This window comes from Elephas maximus, chromosome 16 (genome assembly GCF_024166365.1).
Source record: "Elephas maximus indicus isolate mEleMax1 chromosome 16, mEleMax1 primary haplotype, whole genome shotgun sequence".
NCBI classification, from domain to species: Eukaryota; Metazoa; Chordata; class Mammalia; order Proboscidea; family Elephantidae; genus Elephas; species Elephas maximus.
This window is the reverse complement of record NC_064834.1, coordinates 7,452,477-7,472,791: the sequence shown is the minus strand read 5'-3', so window position 1 is coordinate 7,472,791 and position 20,315 is coordinate 7,452,477. Positions and strand designations below refer to the sequence as shown.

Below are 20,315 nucleotides of genomic sequence, written 5' to 3'. Positions count from 1 at the left end.
AGAGAGAGGGTGGAGAGAGAGAGAGGTGTGTGGGGGTGGAAAGACAGAGAGACATACACAAAGACAGAGAGACAGATGGGGACAGTGAGAGAGACACACAGGGTAGGGTCAGTCACCAAGATGGTTTAGCCCCCATGCCCAGCCTCTCCTCCTCCCGCCTGTGTGTGTCTGTGTCCTGGGGCCAGTGCTGTGGGGGAGACCTCAGGTCTTGTACAGCCCAGGTAGAGGCACCAGTCAGGTCACCCACCCCCAGTGCTCAGAGCAGCTACTATCTCAAGCTCACAAAAGCCCGGGACAGAGGCAGGACAGAGGGGCAAAGACGTTATCCAGATGAGGAAACCGGGGCCCTAAGCGAGGAAGACATGCATTCAGGGAGACCCACACCCAAACCCACATCTCCTGGCTCCCAATGCCCGGGACTCTTCTGTGGCCCCTTGTTACCCTCCGCTCTCCCCCCGCTCAACCCGTGCCCTGCCCAAGCAGCCTCAGGATTCAGGGAAAGAAGTTTACCCCGGACAGTCACAGTGCTGTACGGGGCAAGCTGTCAGCTGTTTGAGGTCAGCAGCCAGCGTTTGGAGTCCCACCCCCATGTCCTGAGGCCCAGCATAGTGCCTGTTTGCTTGCTGAGTGGCCACATGAATGGGATGTCACTGTTTCCTAACAAAGAAACTGAGGCACAGAGCAGGGAGGCAGCTTACAAGTCCCATCATGCCACTTTCTCACTGTGTGACCCCAGGAGCCTCCGATGCCCCATCTGTAAAGTGGGCTGTTCGTAGTGCCTTGTTTGCAGGGCACTAGGAGGATTCAGACAGTGGTCGAGATGCTTTGCAACCCGGGCGGCCCTAGGCAAATAGGAGCATATTTCTCTTAGACAGGGAGCTTCCCTGTTCCCCTTTCCCTCCCTTCTTGGCCCCCAAAGCCAGCAGAGTCGTTTCCCTGGAAACCGTATGGAGGCTGTTAGGTGCTCCTCCTGACCAGCAGCTTCTTGGCTGGTAACAGAGATACTGCTGCCCTCCAGCCACAGGCCTGGCCCAGACCCCCCTGCCTGCAGATGGGTCCACTGTGCAGGAATAGGGGAACCCAAAGAAAGCTGGTCAGGGCCAGCTGGGAGCCACATGTTGATCCGAGGGGGTGGGAGCTGCAGGCTGGTAGGGAGCATGGGAGGTTCAGATGCTAGTGAGTGTGACCCAAGGATGGCTAGGGAAGACAGCTGAGGCCTGTGCTGGCCCCTTGGTCCAGCCCTGACCTCTTCAAAAGTAGCAGACTGGCCTTTCTGCCCAGTTACAAAGCCTGGCCCCAAGTGGACACTCAAGAGCAGCCTGGAGAGTGGGAGAGTCAGAAGGCGCTAGAAGGCAGAAGTGGAGACCGAGGGTGGGCAGGGTTCTGACCCAGAGCCCCCACCACGGGTCATAGAGACCATCCCTGTGCCTTTAGGCCTCAAAGGTCAGTTAGCAGCCAAATGTGTTAGCTGTTTGTACCATCCAGGGACGCGTCTATAGCATAGAGAAGCTATTATGTTGTTTATTGTTATTATTAATGGGAGCGGCAGCCTGGCCCAGGGTCACTGGCTTTCTGTCTTAAGGGCAGCACCTCCCTTCAGTGCTGCTTCTACCCCCTGGGCGGGGAGGGGTGCCTCCCTTCACAATCACAGCCTTCCCCTGGGAATTTGCCAGCCACTGCTCAGCCACTCCTCCAGCCGGACTCGGCATCTGCCTTCCGGGGAGCCTTAGAGACCACCTCTGGCTTGTCCTGAGGCCACTGTGGACACTGCTCTGCCGGGCGTCCTCTGCAGTGTCTGCATACAACATGGCGCCCCTGGAGTCACACAGAGCTTTGCAGGCTGGCTTTGTCGCCTGCTGGCTGAGGCTGTCTGTTGGGCCAAAACTTTCTCCTCTAGAACCTCAACTTGCTCTTCCGCCACCTGGGAGGGAGGTTAACACCTGCCCTTTTTAATAGGTTTTGTGGTGTGTTTGTATGTATGTGTGTTATAGAGAAGCAAATGAGATGACTGCCATATAGCATTTTACAACCATAAAGGGCCCTGCAAGATGTAGTAATTGCTGTCTGGCCTTTGGCAAGCCACTCCACCTCTCTGTGCCTCAATTTTCTCCTCTGTAAAATGGGAACAGTTAATACAGGCCAGGTGATTAAGTGCCTGGCACACACACTCCAGGTGCTGGCCAGTATTATCTGTATTGTCACTATGATGTAGGGTGGCGGGCAAGCCAGGAGAAGGAACAGCTGAGTCCCTGAGGAAACCCGCCAGCAGCACCCTCACCACCCCCCTCCCCCATCCTCAGCTCACTGGAGCCTTCTCCTCGGGCGCTGGGCTGTGCCCCCCTTGGCCGTGACCCTCCAGGACTCCAGGCTTGGCCACTCAGCCCTGCCCGGCTGGGCCCTGCCACCAGGTGGGGAGCCAGGGGGAGCTGTGGAGAGGACTCCCCTCCGTGGAGGGCAAACACTGAGCAGCTGGGATTGATTGCTGAGGGCTCCGCCCTGAGACAGGCAGCCAGCCCCTTAGTGTTTTCTTCTCATGGAGGGTAGGGCCGGCAGGGGAGGCACAGCTGGAGCCTGACAGGAAACAGATGTGGCTGGGGGCGGGGGGAGCAGAGGGTTCTCAGGAGGTCAGAGCTCAGGGGTTCAGGAAAAATAAGTGCCCCATCTCCACGGTGGGGGCCAGTGGGAGGGGCTCCAAGTGCCTCCTTTCAGCTCTTCGAAGGCTCCTGACTGGGTAGTGCTCACATGCTGAAGAGAAGGGAGGGGCGCCACCCATACCCTCCAACCCCTCAGGTCCGGCCTCCCTGAGGGAGAAGAGCTGTGGGAGGGAAACACCTGAACCCACAAGAAGAGACTGAGGAGGCTGGGTGGTGGGGGCCTGGTCCTGGGCCCCCGCCACTGGTGGCCGAGTGACCCGGTTCAAGTGCCATCTCCTTCCTGGGACTGTCTCCTTGCTGCACACAGTAGCTGCTCAGCAAACACTGGCAGGTTGACTGGGTGAGGGCACAGCAGAACCATATGATCTTATAAGAACCTTCCAGAGGGGCTGTGGGGGCTCTGATCCTGAGTATGGAGATGCAGGGGAGGGGGTGGTCAGAAGGATTCCTCAAGGAGGCTGCCCTTGGGCAGAGCTTTGCAGGATGGAGACGATGAGGCAGGTGGGTGAGGCTAGGGGGTGGCGGTCCAAGCCAGGACTGTGCCTGGCATCATGGGGGCCAGTGGCTTCAATACTCAACCCTCAGAGGGGCAGGGGTGGTGCTGCAGGGCTGGAGGGGGTAGCAAAAACTCCAGGTCCTGTCCAAGGAGAGACTGGGATCCTCGCTTCCTGGACTTGAGCCTGGGGGCCCAGCACCAGCCTGAAGCGCCAGACTTTTCCCGGAGCCACTGCGGGCCCCCATGGCATGCAGAGAAAGATCTACAGTCCTGACTCTGGCCTGAGGGGTCTTGAATGACCTGGCCCCTGCTACCCTCCCTGACCCCTATTTCTGCCCCTGCTTCCCTCACTCCCCACACCTGTGCCACACCAGCCTCCTCACTGCCCCTGTGGCCAGCCACGCTCCCCACACCGGCGGGCTGCCCTGCTGCCACCCCTGGTCCTGAACAGCACATCACACCCCTACTTGACTGTTCCCTTCTCAGAGGGGCCACCCTTGCTAGACCTCTCTGCACACCGCCCTGACTGACTGTCCTCACTGCATTCACTACTACTGGCAATTACCTAGTTCTCATCTGCTCACTTGGTTTTCTGTTTTCTCCATGAGAGTCTGGGCTCCAGGAGGGCGGCCAGACCCCGGTGCTCAGCACAGGCTGGCACTCGATGGAGGTTTGCTCAGAGTCTCCACCCCTGTTTTATAGACGGGGGGCTGAGGCCCAAGTCACACAGCCAGGGAGGCAGAGCCAGGAAGACAGCCCTGACACCACATGTCCCTCATGCTTGTGGGTAGCCACTGGCCACCCAGAGAGGAGGAAGCATGTCTGGTGCTGGGCCACTTTATCCCACAGCCTCTGTGGCTGCTTCTCCATGTGGCACATCCCATTCCAGGTGACTTGGAGTCCTCAGGTGGGAGGGACACTGGGGACCCATAGACCTCATCGAGCCACCAAATGGGTTTTGATTGGCTTGCATGACATTTTTCAAACAAACTGGCTCAACTGCTAACATTTCAAAATCGGAGCATTTCACATAAAAATTGGGTTTTCCCATTATGCAAGGTGAAAAAGCCAGTCACAGGTTCTCTCATTACGATAACATGCACATGAAAGTCCAGAGTGGGTTAGTGGTTGCTTAGGGCTGGGGTGGCAGGTGGGAGATAGGGGGAGGATGGCTAAAAGTACAGTTTCTTTCTGACGTGATGAAAATATCCTGAAATTGTGGTGATAACTGTGCATATCCATGAATACACCGAAAACCAGTGAATTTAAAAAAAAGGTATCGAATAGTATGTGAATATCTCAATAAAGCTGTTTTTAAAAAATTGGGTTTCCCGGTGTCTCATAAAATCAGAAGAGCTTTGGGCCTGTGCTCTGAAAGGCATGCGTTCACCACTGCCTGTTGCCTCTGCCCTCTGTAACCTGGCTCACGTCATGAATTTACTTGCCTGAGGCACTGGCTTTGTGATCCCTGTCATCCCATGCAAAATCCGTTGCCATCAAGTCGATTTCAACTCATAGCGACCCTACAGGACAGGGTAGAGCTGCCCCATAGAGTTTCCAGGCTGCAGTCTATACAGAAGGAAGCAGGCTGCCACATCTTTCTCCTACTGAGCAGCTGGTGGAAACAGCCGACCCTTCAGGTGGCAGCCAAATGCTTTAACCACTGCGCCACCAAAGCTCCTTTCACCCCATGCAGGGACCCTTTAAATTCTGTGAAGTGCTACCAGGCTCAGCTTGCACACCTTCAGGCTGAGAGCCTCACTCCCCGCCTCCTGAGGCAGCTCCTCCATCTCTGGCGGGCACTATTTGTTACCAAGCTCCCCTTCTACGGAGTGAAATCTCTCTTCCTGGAAAACTCACACAGCCCGTCTGACTCCACTCCTTAAAAGCTGTCTCTTCAATAGGATTTACCTTTCGCATCTTATTTTCAGATGGCTTTAGCTTCTGTTCCCTGCTTTGATATAAACATAGCTAATAGTTACACGGATCTGCAGTTTCATACACATTAGACTTCGGAATCCTTGGGTGGTGCGAATGTTTAATGCTCTCGGCCACTAACTGAAAGGTTCAAGTCGATCTGCAGGTATCTGGGAAGAAAGTCCTGACAATCTTGCTGTTGTTAGTTGCGGTTGAATCGATTCCAACTCATGGCAACCACATGTGTGCAGAGTAGGACGCTCCACAGGTATTTCAAGGCTGTGAGCTTTCAAAAGCAGATCTCCAGGCCTGTCTTCTGAGGAGCCTCTGGGTGGATTCAAACCACCAACCTTTCAGCTAATAGCTGAGGGCTTAACTGTCTGCCCTGTCCAGGGACTCCTCGTGTCTACTTCCAAAAACTCAGCCATTGAAAGCCCTACAGAGCACAGTTCTGCTCTGACACACGTGGGGCTGCCATGAGTTGGGATCGATCCCCTCCCTTCTCTCCCCCTCCCTCCTGCACGGATGGATAAGGGATCTCTCCTCTCGTCCTGTATCATCATTTTTTTTTTTTTAAGCATATTCAGTATTTACTAAGTATATAAAATATGCCAGATACTGTCGCTACAGTCTCTCAGGTGAGCGCAGAAGTCATCTTGGAAGTAGATTCTTCAATCCCAATTGCCTCAACTGACGCCACAGGGATGAGAGACAACCCCCCCAGCCAAGCTCTTCCCAAATTCTTCACCCCTGGTTTTGTTCCATCTGGGTCCAAATAGGAGCCCTGGTAGCGCAATGGTTAAGTGCGTGGCCGCTAACTGGAAGGTCAGTGGTTTGAACCTACCAGCCGCTCTGCAGGAGAAAGATGTGGCAGTCTGCTTCTGTAAAGGTTACAGCCTTGGAAACCCTATTGGGAAGCTCTACTCTGTCCTGTAGGGTTGCTATGAGTCGGAATAGACTCGATGGTGATGGGTTTGGTTTGGTTTGGGTCCCAGTATCTTGCCCATGTACATTTATGCCATATAGCAGAGATTTCCAAATAGTGTAGGTACCATGAATGGTTTTAGGGTGTGAAAACATATTCATCTTCTCAGCTCTCAGGGAAGCAGGTAGAGCTTCCAATCCTGGGCTGTCTACCTCTGGTCATGAGCAACCTCCTCCCTTTTCCTCAGCGCCATGATGGTCACAGTTTATTATTGGAAAAAGGATGCAAATAAAGAGACACATAGAATGAAGTCTGGAGGGTTCCCAATGCACAGCTTGCATGTCCCGAAGGATGTGCTACCTTCCCCTGTGCATCCATGATGTTCACCAACCAGGAAGCCCCTGGCATCAGCCTGTCGCTTTCTTCTGCATCATTCTCTTCAGCATGGAACACACTCCAGGCTCTCCCCTTCTAAAGGCCCACGTCACCTGCCTGACCACCCTGCTCCAGCGACTCTCTCATTTCTCTGCTTCTCTCCACAAACCCCTCGAAAGAGTGGACAATAAAGACATTCCCTCTCCAGCCCCATCCAAGCAGACGTTTCTCCTCCTTGCTCCACGGAAACTGCCCCGGCCAATAGAACACCGGTCTTATCTGCCATCAGCTTTAGCGGGTCTCAGACTTTCTTGTAGTTCAATGAGTTCTCCAGGTAAAATGATGCTCCACAAAGTTTGAGGACCATCTCCTAGTTGAAGAAGCTCAAGGACCATCTCTGTGGTCATTATCCTGACAGCACCGTCCAGCACCATCACCCACCAAGAACCTGCTCCTCCCTGACTTCCGGGACTCCACACTCCCCGCTTCTCCTCACTGGGCCCTTTTCCTCTACCTGACCGCCAGATGCTTAGTCTGGGGAATCTCTTCTCTGCTTTTGACATCCTCTCTCTGGGAAATGTCATCCATTCCCTTGGCTTTAAGTACATTTAGGCGGATGATACCCAGTTATGCAGGAGCCACCCTGACTTCTCATCTGAACTTCAGAACAACAAATCCAACTGCTGTCTTGACATCTCCACTTGGGTTTTCAGGATCGTCTCAAACATAACTTGTGTACCAGCGAGCTCTTGCTTTTACCTTGCACACCTGCACTGCACTCCCACCGTAGCCCAAGCTGTACCACCTCTGTCCATTCCTTTGCTCAAGCCTGGTTGCTCTCCTGGGCTTCTTCCCCTCTTTCACCTCTGCATCCAATCCAGCCACACTCTGTGTGGATTCCAGCTACACAGTTGCCTCCTTAGTTCAGGCTCCTGCCAGCTCCCTCGGGGACTGTGACAATGTCCTGTCTACTTCCAATCTCCACCCTCCTACTAATCCCTACTCACAACCAGAGTAATCATTCTAAAATGAAGCAGAAAGCCCCATTGCTCAGATGCTCCCCCACGTGGCCCCCGAGGTTCGGGTAATTGCCTGTTCAGCTTGCCTCTCCCATCTCCCCTCTTTCCTGCTCCTTCACTGAGCTTCAGTCTTTGAGCATCCCAAGCCCCGATGACTTCAGGGTGTTTGCACCTGCTGCACCCTCTTTTTAGGGTGGCTGTCCCCTCACTGGCTGGTTTCCTCTTCCCCTCCAGGCCCCAAGTCATGTCACCTCCTCCAAGTGGCTTTACTTTCCCAGTCTGTTCTAAGGAGATCCTCCCTAGGGTGACCGGCTTCAACACCTGACCATCATGGCAGGGCCCACACCTGCCTGGCCATCACTCTGTCTCACATGGCACCCCCACTGCACTGTTTTCAAATTCACCTGGGGTCTTTCACCTCAGGATCAGGGTGTCCTTGCCTCTCTACCTTCCTCTTTCCTGGAGAGACGGGCTCTCTCACCCATTTCAGATGAGACAAGGGAAGAAAGGGGAAACTTTGGGGGATGTGGTCCCACCCTTCTCTCATGAAGGAGCTACCTGAGGCCCAGAGAGGGAAAAGTCACCACAGAGAATGGCTACCAACCACCCCACACTGCTTGCAGCCGGAGGCCCAACCCTAGCCAGTCCCCACCCCTGTCTAGGCCCCACCCACACCCAGGCCTTGCCCCCTGTCTAGGCCCACCTATGTCCAGGCCCCGCCCCCTGTCTAGGCCCCACCCACATCCAGGCCCTGCCCCTGCCTAGGCCTACCTACTTCCAGGCCCTGCCCCGGTCATGGCCACGCCCACACCCAGGCCCCGCCCGTCACGGCCCCGCCCATGTCCCGACCGCGCCCCGTCATGGCCCCGCCCAGTTCAGGCCGCGCCCCCTGCCATGGCCCCGCCCACGTCCAGGCCGCGCCCCAGCTCACCTGCTTGTGCGGATACACGTTGATGTGGCACTTGATGCACTCCTGCCCCATGTTGGCCCATGAGTTCCCGCTCATCCATTTTCTCTTGCACTTGGGACACTTGTATTCTCCGAAGCAGCGCTTTTTGCCCTGGTACGGAGTTAGACCCTCGCCTTTGGGGCGTGCCTAAAGGACAGGAAGTAAACACAGGGAGTTGGGCCCACAAGGTTAAGATGATGCCCCCAAGGGGTTCCCTTGATCTCCCCCTTCAGGCTTCAGAACCGTGTGCCCCTGTGGGCAGGTACCTTTCGTCCTCGACACAGAGACTCCAGGGTCACACCCAGAACACACAGAGGAATGCCAACGCTGGGGAGACCCCGTGGTGGACAAAGAACAGGGGAGGTGCGGGGTCGGGGCAGGTGCGGCATCTTTGTTAGATTTAAGGGAGTCAGGTACTAAATGGTGGAGCTATTTCCTTAGCTCAGACCTCATGGCCTGGACCTGCAGACGGTGCTCTTTGGCTCACACAGTGGTGGGTCTACATGGCTCCCGCAAAGGAGACACAGACACAAACTACAGCCTGGTATACGTGAAAGTGAGGGTCCTCGCACCCCTGCTCCCAGCCACCCCTTCCCGCACCTGGAGGCAACCCCAATACGGCTCTGCATTTACAGACTTGTGTGAGTACACAGGCTTGCTCTTTCCCTCACGCAAATGGAAACAGATGACATGCTTGGCTCTGTGTCTCTGCTCTGTCCTATAAGGTGACTATGACTCGGAATCGACTCAATAGCAAACGGGTTTCTGGTTTTTATATCTTGGGGAAGTAGTCCCTGGTTGGTGGAAACAGTTAAGTGCTTGGCTGCTAATGGAAAGGTTGGCGATTTGAATCCACCTAGAGGCACCTCAGAAGCAAGGCCTGGCAATCTACTTCTGGAAGGTCACAGACAGCCGTGAAAACCCTGCACGGCACAGTTCTACTCTGAAGCACGTGGGGTCACCATGAGTCAGAATCGCCTGGACGGCAGCTGGTTTCCTATCTTGGGGATCTTCTCACATCAGTACAAACAGAGCGACTGCGCTCTGTGTAAGGATCACACAGTATTCAGTCTGTGCGCGGTCACAGGGTGCTTGCCAGTCACTGCTAGGGAACATTGTTTCCACTCTTCCCTTATTACAAACAGTGCTACAATGTACATATATCATTTTGCCTATGACCAAGTACATGTATGGGATAAATTCCTGGAAGTGAAATTCCTGGGTCAATAGGGACGTACGCTTTTAATTTTTAAAGATAATGCCAAGTTGCTAGTGCCCCTCACTACCACTCTAGGAGTAGCAACTTAGAGGCCCAAACTGTCACCATCAGAATGCTGTATTAAACATTTCCATCACTGCCAATCTAGGACGTAGGAAATCTTATCTCAGAGTAGCTTTGACTTTTATGGCTCTTATTATGAGTTAAAGAGATGTTTTCTATCCATTTAAGAACTATCTGCACTTCCTTTGTGAACTGTTTGTTCATGTCCTGTGTCATTTTTCCCCCCCCTTGTTGGGGTTTTGGTATTCGCTTGTTCATTTGTAACTGTATTTTACATATTAAAGACACTAGCTTTGTATCCTGCACGGTTTTTTTTTTTTTTTTTAACAGCCTTATTAAATGTAATACACATAGCATACACTTCACCACTTGAAATTATACAGTTCAATGTGTTTTTAGCATATTCAGGGTTATACAACCATCGCCACTGTCTAATTTTAGAATGTTTTTGTTACCCCTCAAAAGAAACCCTGTACCTCTACCCCCCTCCGCCCCCCAATCCTACCCGCCATCAGGGAACCACTAATCTTTCTGTCTCTACAGGTTTGCCTACTCTGGATGGTTCATATAAATGGAGTCATACACGATGCAGTCTTCTAGACTGGCTTCTTTCACTTGGCATGATATTTTCAAGGTTCATCCATGTTGTAGTGTAGAATGAAGTACTTCACTGCTTTTCATTGCCAAATAACATTCCACTGTACAGCTATGGAAACCCTGGTGGCGTAGTGGTTAAGTGCTACAGCTGATAACCAAAGGGTCGGCAGTTCAAATCCGCCAGGTGCTCCTTGGAAACTCCATGGGGCAGCTCTACTCTGTCCTGTAGGGTCACTATGAGTCGGAATCGACTCGAAGGCAATGGGTTTCCTTTGGTTTGTATGGCTGTAGCACGTTTTATTTATCCATTCATCAGATGACAGACGTTTTTCTATGACAGACGTTTTTCTGCTTTTTGGCCATTATGAATAACGCTGCTATGAACATTTGTGCATAAGCTGTGTAGTGTTAAAAAAAAAAGTTGAATTAGTTCCCTTAATATTTGAAAATGGGGGATTTCCCACAGAAATCTGGGCCAGAATTCTTGCTGGCGACTATCAGCTGAGGTTGACAAGTTGCTGGACTAGCAGACTGGCCTGCGTCCCTCAGGTGCCCTCCGCCCCCACCCAGCCACTCCCCACGCTTACGTGACCTGCTCAGCCCCTGCAGATCTCTGAGTGTGAGACAGGCTTAAACACAGCCTCTACACTGTGATTCCTCAAAGCGCGGTCCCCAGGCCAGCAGCATCGGCCTCGCCTGGGAGCCTATCGGCAAGAGCAGAATCTCAGGCGCCACCCCAGAGCTGTGGATCAGAACGGACGTTTCAACAAGAGTCTCAGGGAATCGCACGTCATGAAACTCAAGTGCTGGGCCGTGAGATGACCCGTTTCTGCAGTCGCGCTTCTCTGGGTCACTGTTTATGAATGAAGTGGTGTATGATCGTTTAGAACAGGGACTCTGGATCTAAATCCTAGCTCTGTGATCTCGAGCAAGTTCCTTCGCTGAGATAACGACAGTAACTACCATATAAGACAGTTCTGAGGATTAAGAGAGATAATACCTGTAAAATGCTTAGAACAGTTCCTGACACATAGAAAGTAAACAGGAACATTAGTTATTGTTATTACTATTATTATGTATTAATATAGAACAACAAAAAAAATTGCTGTTGAGTCAATTCCAACTCATAGTGACCCTATAAGGCAGAGAACCGCCCCGTAGGGTTTCCAAGGAGTGGTTGGTGGATTTGAACTGTCAACCTTCTGGTTAGTAGCTGAACGCTTATCCACTGTGCCACCAGGACTCCATAAAACAATAGTGGCATTAAAAAAAATTTTTTTTTTCTTCCTTCAGTAAACATGTCTCTTTTCCCCAGGGGCCATTACCACCACTTGGTGACAACCTACTAGAATTTCAGGCAACTCACTAAAGAGAGATTTACGTGCTGAATGTGTAAATCTAGCTTAGAAAGTGACAGCAGCCCCACCCTGATCTTTTGGGCCTGCTGCCTAATGTCTTTAGATCCTTATTGGCCTTCCTGGTGGCCATGATATCCTGGGGAGAAGGCTCTGTCTGAGCCCTGGGGCAGGTCTGGCTCTCAGCACTTGTTGGGCCTGTGAGAGAGGCCGGTTATGCGAACAGGAGCTCTTGGTATGCAGTCAGAGCCCAGGGGTCAGTCAGTTGCTGTCGAGGGGTCAGTGCGTGCCTCCAAGGGCACTGAGCTCCCGGTGTCAGGTTGGTGGGTATGCGGCAACCTTCTCCTCCACCTGGTGCCTGGTGTCCACAGCTTCCAGGCAGCCCCAGCCTGCTTGGCCTCCCTTCGTCAGTCACTAAAACAAAGTACTAGATGAACTCATCCCCTGTGCCCCCCTTTCTCAGAGGCACCTACATTTTAAACAGGACGAACATGTAGCCATGGGATACCTCACGAATGCTGGGACTTGAGACACCTTGACATTTTGGGCCATGCCCTGGGACACCCACTCCTGGGATCTGGTTCTGCCAGCCTTGAGAGCTTCCAGGACCTGGTGCCTGGCCCGACATAGCTGCTGCAGAGGCCAGGGGTCAAGGCACCCCAGGGCATTCAGTGGAGCTAAGGGCGGGGATGGGGCAGGGTGTGACATAGGCTCGAAGAGTCAGTTCTCAAAGAATCTCTGCTTCAGAAATAACAGGATGGAAACCCACCCAGATAAGGAGATACAGAGAGTGTGGGAAACCCACCCAGATAAGGAGATACAGAGAGTGTGGGAAACCCACCCAGATAAGGAGATACAGAGAGTGTGGGCCGAGGGAGAAGGAGTGAGAAGGAAGACGACTGAGAAGGGCAAGACAGTGAGCGGGGAAGCACGGCCACACTGAGTAACTAGAACACCAGCCGCTCTGGAGCTGGCCTCAGGGAGTGTAAGCCGCTGGGCAGAGCCAGGAACGGGGCTCCACGGGACCAGACGTCCTCAGTACAACATTCCTACCCCTGTCAGGCCAGGCAGCTGGGGGGGCCCCGCTCTGACACCTGTCGCTCTGGACGCAGTTCAGATGGTGAACTCTTGGCTGGACGCAGGCTACCGCATTCTGGCTCTGCCTATGACTATCTGGGGACCCCTCAGCAAGTTGCTCAACCTCTCTGTTCCTCAGTTTTCTCTCTGGAAACTGGGATGATGATAAAAGACCTGCCTCCTGGGGCTGTTGGAAGGATTTGATGCATCAGTGCACATCAAGATGTTAGCTCCAGTTGGCAAGGGTTCAGTGCTTGTGAGCTAGTTCAGGTGATTCTTTCCTGGGGCGGGGGGGGGGAGGGGAGAGGCAGTGGGTGTGTTCTAGAGCGCCAGAGGCTAGGGCTGACACCAGATCAGTCACAGGAAGAAGGTTGGGGGGAGCTGGGCAAGGCAAGGGCTCTCTGTCCCTGGGGGAACAGCACTAACGTCTTCACCTTCTGGTCTTCACCTTCTGGAATTCTCACGGAGGAACCACGAAAGATAGAGGACAGCTGCCAAAGCTCTGGAGATGATCACTGACAGAAGGCCAAGGGAAGAGGGAAGTAACCGACATTTATGAAATACCATCTGTGTGGCAGGCTTTATGCTTAGGGCTGTACAACCTGTCAGGTCCCTGTTCAACCAGGGAAGGGGCAGGACTGGTCAAAGAGTGTCCAGTGTGTGAGGGGCAGGGCAAGAAGGTAGGCTTTTCCACAAGGCTGCTCTTGGCTCACCTCATCTGTCTGCCACTGCACGAGTGCCCCCACCACGAGGCTGAGGCCTGTGCTCAGGAGGAGATACCCCCAGCCCCAGGGTCTCAGCTCAGCCCAGCCCAGGCTCAGGCCTTGGCTCTGCCCTCCTGTGGGTCGGAGGGGAGTATGTGTGCAGGGCAGGTAAGAGGCAGTGGACGGGGGGAGGCCAGGCCAGCGGGCAGCTCTCAGCAGTGGGGAGCCGCTTCCTGGAAGGGCTCAGGTCCGACATTGTTTATGCCTACAAACGAGGGCAGAGCCGAAGGGAGTAGGAATTTTTGACGGACACTCTACGCACCCCCTGCCTCCTCCCAGAAACGCCCGGCCTCTTCTCATAAACCTCAGCATGAAACAGGCAGTGACTTCCAGGGTTCGGCAGGGGCCGCCCACCCGCCTTGGCTGGGAAGGATGCCAGGCCTGACCAGGCGCTCCTGACCCGGGCCCCTGCCACGTACCCCTCTGGGGAATCGCATCTGCCAGGAACTGGAGATGCTCACTGGCACTCAGAAACCACCCATCATGGCAGAGGCAGGCTCTCTGGGGCCCAGAGAGGCAAGGAAATTGTTCAAGGACACACAGCAAGTGAGGTAGGGGGAGTGGTAGTTGAGTCCCCTGACCTCCAGACCAAGGTTAGAATCGCCATGAGGTCAGCCTGGAAAGTGGGAGGCTGGGGCAGGAGAAGCCACGCCAAGGAGCAGAGGAGGCAAAGCTGGGCAGGAAGCAGAGGTCAGGCCGGCTGCCTGGGGAGAGATGCGATGGTGCTGACGTCATCTAGGCACTTTTTCAGCACAGCTCCGTGTTTTCCTCCATCAGCTCATGAGATCCCTCGAGACTGGCCAGGGGTGTGAAAGCAGAGGCTGGGGGAACAACTGTTAAAGAGGTGGCCGAGGGGACCCTTGCCCTGAGAGTCAGGCAGCTGGAACCTGTGACTCTGAGGGCCCTTCTAACCCTGCAGAGTCTTGTCAACTGTGATGATGAGGTGGCACGCTCAGACGCTGCTGGGGTGGGGGCTGAACAGGTGCAGTTTCCTACTCCATTTCCAGAGGGCGAGTTGGCAATTATCCTTCAAACTTCTCAAAATGCCCATGCCCTCCCCCCAGCAAATATGGCTCTGGGTGACCGTCCTAACGACATTATCAGATGTGGGTCAACGGGTGCTCAAAGATGTCCATCACAGTGTTGTTTACGGCAGTGAAAAACGGGAAGGCGCTCAGCACTCAACAACGATGGCCTGCTTCCCTGACTTAGGTAACACTCATCAGATGAACGATAACGAAGCCACTAAAACATTTACAACAACTTTCTAGGGACTTGGAAAAATGTTTATCAAGAAAACAGAAGCGACTGCATATAGACTCTACTCCTAACTGTAAAAAGGAAAGATGCACAAGAGAAGGGCCAGCCGGAAACCGGCCAGAAGGGCTCACTGGTGGCCTCCAGAGGACAGGACTGTTGATGGTTTTGTTCCTGCTTCTTCATGCTCTGTTATAATTAATAAATTGTCTTTAATGAGCAGAATCGACTTTGATGAAGATGACAATAGTTCATCAGCAGACACTTTGGCCTGTAGGCCCACCCCTCCTGTCCACTAGGGGGCGCCCTGTGCTTTTTCCAAGGCTGTGGGGAACCCAACAGAGAGGCAGGTGTGGACACTGATGCTGGGGCATCTACTCTGGCTGGCCTCTGGCTGCTGGTTCTGTTTGGCCATCTGCATGTCCCTGGAGCTGCCCTGTCCACAGCCATGGAGCTGGACTCTCCGTCCTCCTAGATCCCACTGGCTCCCTCAATTGTCAGTGAAGCCAGAGGTATCCACATACTGTGTTATGTGACACAAGAGCCTAGCTGTCACTCTGCCCCACAAATTCCCCTGCCCCTGCTGCTTGAAAGCCCACAATTAGTGAGTCATCCTTCAGGGTGAAGCTTAATCTCCTCTTGGAGCCCTGGTGGCGCAGTGATTAAGAGCTTGGCTGCTAACAAAAAGGTCAGCAGTTTGAATCCACCAGCCACTCCTTGGAAACCCTATGAGCCAGTTCTACCCTGTCCTATATAGGACTGCTGTGAGCTGGAATCAACTTGGTGGCGACAGGTTTGGTTTTTTTTTTTTTTTTTTTTTGATCCCCTGTTACTTACAGTTACTGTTGGGTTGGTTCCAACTCATGGCGACTCCATGTACATCAGTGTAGAATTCGGCCCCATATGGGTTTTAATGGCTGATTTTTTTGGAAATAGAGTGCCAGGACTTTCTTCTGAGGTGTCCTTGGGTGGACTTGAACCTCTCACCTTTCGGTTAGCAGCCAAGTGTGTTAACCATTTGCATACACACTCTTAGTCCACTTTCAGATTGTGAATCCCTGTTGCAGGGAGGTGACATTGTGGCCTTTGGTAGCCTGGGGCAGAGCATCACAGGGACCTTGGCCTGCATGTCAGGACTACACGCCACTTTCTGTCCCAGAATGTAAGACCTCTGCTCTCTAGATTTGTGTTCTAGCTGTGAGCCTGGACACCTCTTGGTCCCGCCTGCCAGTCTCACCCTTAGACCTGGCCACGCCACCTCCACCTGCCCAGCAGAGCAAGCCTGAGCCCTGCCAAGTTCTGAGACAGAATAATAGCCACAGTCATTAGTAAGTGCCAGGGCCTGTGCTAAGCACTCCTTTTATCCTCACAGCGACAACCTTATGAGCTAAGTGTGCTTGGTCCCATGTTTCAGATGAGAATACTGAGGCACAAAGAGACTCAGTAAATTGCCCGAGGCTACACAGCCAGGAAGTGGTAGAGCTGGGATCTGTACCCCGGCCATCTGATTCCATGGCCCACGCTAGCAATTGCTGTGCAATGTGCCAAGAGAGCAGCAAGAAGAGGAAACCTGCCAAGCCAGGGCAGGTGGGAGGCATGAAAGGCTTGCTGCTGACACAGGTCCTGGTATGCTGGGTAGTCCTGGGCATCACTTCCTTCCCCCTCTCTGGGCCTCAGTTTCCCCATCTTCAGAATGAGGGGGTAGGACTGACCACTAGGTGGGTCAGTGTGCACTGGCAGCCCCACTAACATTCCCCCCTCCCCCATGGAGCACTGGGCCCTCCCCACAGTGGCGTCCAGCTGAGCGCTGTGGCTGGAGCCAGGGGGAGTGGGGAGAAAATAAGGAACAGATGGGCTCCTTGCCGGCTCCCAGCCCTGCCTGGTCTGCGTGCTCTCCTGCGGCCTGGGCCCCGAGGTGGTCCTGGCCTGGAGCCTACCTCCCCAGAGAGGAAGAGCCCTGAGTCACTGGGGTTGAGGTGAGATGAAGACATGGAATGGCAGGGGTGACTGGTCTACCCATGCACATGGCCTCAGAAGGGGTATGGGAACTGACCTACAGAACCACGGCCCTGGGACTCTTTGAATGGCCTTGCTGATCATTCACGGACAGCCTGAGGGCTCAGGGACTCTTTCTGGGAGCTAGGGGCCTTCCCTGGAGAGGGAGTGCCTGTGCCCAGAAGCCTCCTCTCTGAGCCCCCCTGGGCCCACAGGTGTCCCTTTTCTCTCCCTGTCGTCTGTCCTTGAGCCTGGGCCAATGGGGAGCAAACAGGAGCTGGGAGTCAGAGGCCCAGCTTTAGGCCCTGGGTCTCCCCTTCAAGCCAGGCCCTGCTGGTTTCAGAGCCTCGGTTTCTTCATCTGCCAACTGAAGGGGCTTCATCTGGGGACACTGACACTTAATGAGCACCTACTGTGCACCAGGTATTCCTAACGTACCCACCACAGCCTCTGCATTTGACAGGGAGGAAATGGAGGCTCAGAAAGGCCAGGTGACTTGCACAGGGTCCCGTCGCCACCAAGTCGGAACTTTAACCCCATCTGCTGACTCCAAAAAGTCACTTTCTACCCCATAGAGGCCTCTCCATGAAACGGTTGTGAGGAAATTAGAGAACAAGCCTGCTCCTAAGAGTACGACCCCACCCTTACCCCTGACCACCACCTCAATTATTCACCCATTCAGCTAACATTATTGAGCACCCACTGTCCAGCGGGCTTGGTGGCACATTCTAGGAACATGGATGTAAGGCAGGTGAGACATGTCCTGCCTTCGTGGAGCTGGCAGTCCAGGACCTCCCAGAGGGGTCAGCCTGTGACCCTTTTACCAACTGCTACCCAAGTGAGTCACAGACACCCCGACTACACACTCCCAGACTCAAGCCAGGGTCATACTTACACTGCAGAGACCCTCAGGTAGGAGCCACTCTACCTGGTCCCTGTGGGTGACAGGCCCTGGGCCAATGCAAGACGTGTGGAAATATCTCTGATCATCGCAACAGCCCCACAAGGTCAGCATCCTTAACCCTATTCACAGGTGAGGAAACTGAGGCTCAGGACAGGGGAGGCGACTTGTCCTAAGTCACATAATAGTAAGTACTAGAACCAGGGTTTGAACTGAAGCCTGTCCAGCGGCTGGGGCCGTACTCTCCCTCCCTCCCTCCCTCCCTGCGGTCCACGGGACTGTTTTAAAAAAACAAAAAACCCAAACCACATGGCGTCACCTCCAACTTACGGCGACTCCACTTGTTCAGAGTAGAACTCTGTTCCACAGGGTTTTTAATGGCTGATTTTTCAGAAGTAGATAGCAGGCCCTTCTTCCGAGGCAACTATGCGTGGATTTGAACCTCCAGTCTTCTGGTTAGCAGCCGAATGTGTCAACCATTTGCACCACCTAGGGACTACTTTGGGGATCCTCAAGCAACACCCTCACTCACGTGTCTACACACATGGCCTCTGGAGGCAGGCAGGGGGCTGCTGCCTGAGCCCGTGGAGCCTGGTCCAGGCAGCTGCAGGCAGACGGAGCCCCAGAGGAAGGAGGCGGTCAGAGGGACAGGTGGGCTGGGCTGCGTGGCCTGCAGGACGCTGGGAGGGAGGAAGGACGCAGCAAGAGACCACCCTGGGCTTCCTCCCGAGCCTCAAGGGCCTCCTTGTCTGAGCACAGACTTCCTCGCCTACTCAGCCCAGGCCCCCTCCTCTTCACTGGGTTCTTGCCGCAGCCCAGCATGGGCCCAGCCTCCAGCCACCCCTCCCACCCCCGTTCCCAGTCCAAAGCCACCGCAAAAATGCCATCCTGATTCCACAACACTAGGGTTTGTCAAAGTGCAGGGAACAATGGGAGCTTTCACAGTGACAGGAAAGGGCCTCAGGAAAACCTTGGAGGGGGGGTACGGAGTGGGGGTGCAGTGAGGAGGGAAAGGGACAGAGAGACAGAGAGAAGAAAACCAGGGAGAGACAGACGAGACAGGAGGCCCAAGAGAGGAGAGGGAAAGAGCCTGAGCAATGTCAGGAGTAAGAGACAAAGAAGAGACAGGTGGGGGGCTAGCTAAGGCGAAGAGAGTGAGCGAGATAGGGGTGGGGGTGGGGGCTTCAAAGAGAGGTGAGAAATGGGGGAAAATAAGCCAAAAGGGAAAGAGGAAACCCAGACACACAGAGACGCCAGGCAGAGACCAAGACGCCTCTCCAGTGCCCGAGGGGCACAGATGCCCAAGATCCCTGCTTGCCCTGAGGCACTGTGCCCGGACCCCAGGAGGCCCGGCCCAAGAAGCCACAGAAAGCCCTCTCTGCACATCCCACCCCCTTCACACACACCCCAAGGCCAGGGGATTTGAAGTAACGCGGGCAAAACTTTTTGGAAAGCCGAGACTTTTGGTCACGTGAGCAACCACTCCCTAAGTTATCTGTTTCCTGCTTCTGGCTTTCCTCCATTAGCAAACCACACAAATCAGGGAGGGTGGGGAGGGGAAGGTGGCCAGCCCAAGCGGGTGGGAAACATCCAATCATAAAAAAAAAAAAAACTAATCATAGGGATTGCAAAAGCAATGGGGTTTCCTCCCCTTGTGTGGCCAGCGTTGGGTTGGATGTAGGATTTGCCACAATCTGAGGTTTGTTGATAGCTGGATGCCACTCTCAGCTAGGAAACTATCTGTTCCCCTGAGTGGGTTTCCAGGTCCCTAGGCACCCCAGTTTGCACCGCCCTTTGTTCAGCAAGCCCTTTCTTCTGAGGCACCCCTCTCTTCTGCTACATCCATGACGCTGTTCAGCCAGGTGGACCCCCCATTCGTATTACCACTTGGGGCCCCCCATCAGCTGCAGGTTTGAGAAAAAACACCTGAGGCAGTGGGGCCCCTTCCCCACTTGGCCCCAGCTGACCTTCTAACTTCAGTTGCTATTACTGCCTTCTACAAAACATATACCCAACCCTCCCAAGTCATTTCCTGCAAGTGATGAGCTGTCCCCCTACCCCCCACACGCCTTTGCTCTCGCTGTTCCCTGTGCCTCCAACACTCTCCACCAGGTGAATCTCTCCACCAGGTAAATGCCTACTTACCAAGTTCAAAGGGCACCCCTCCGGTCTGCCCCGTCCCAGACAGGGCTACTTGGCCTGCCGGCAGCTCTGGCCCTAGCTGTGAGCCTTCTGCTGCTGCCCTTGGAGAAGGCAGGGATCCCCAGGCTCCCAGGGGATTTAGTGGTCTGCACGGTCGACTTGGCTCTGGGTCGTGTCCCGCCCTGACCTGGCCCCAGCACCCTCCCTCAGAGATTTCTTCTTGAATTTAGAGGAATTTTGCAAACTGCAGCCTTGTTTCCCACTAGCCTCTAAGCTTGCGTAGCCACCCAGTCTGCCGCAGCCCCTACTTCTCCTGGAGTGCCAGACCCAGGGTGGGGCCCAGGGCACATGGCAGCTGGAGGGGATACTGGGCATGGGCAGCGCCCGGGAATGGCTGAGGAGTGGGGGCAGGGCCACAGGGGGGCAGTGCAGAACACAGGTAAGGACAGGCCAGAGGTCACCAGGCCCTGGGCCAGTTCTGGTGTGGGCTTTGCCCCCTCCCAGGATGCCCCTCCCAGGCAGCGCTGACCACTCTGGAGGGCTGCCTCAGGCCAGCAGCGCCCGCCATTGTACAGGCTGGCTGACCCGAGCCTTGCATCTGACGCTGACC

At 54.3% G+C, this 20,315-nt stretch overlaps 1 protein-coding gene across 1 annotated transcript in view; it reads right to left on the bottom strand.

Moving 5' to 3' along the window:
* ZCCHC24 (zinc finger CCHC-type containing 24) overlaps positions 1 to 20,315 on the bottom strand; it is an 83,347-nt gene that overhangs the window by 5,268 nt on the left and 57,764 nt on the right. The window contains exon 3 of the mRNA XM_049855055.1: positions 8,318 to 8,482. Within this exon, the coding sequence (XP_049711012.1) occupies positions 8,318 to 8,482 (165 nt within the window). The remainder of the gene's footprint in view (positions 1 to 8,317; positions 8,483 to 20,315) is intronic.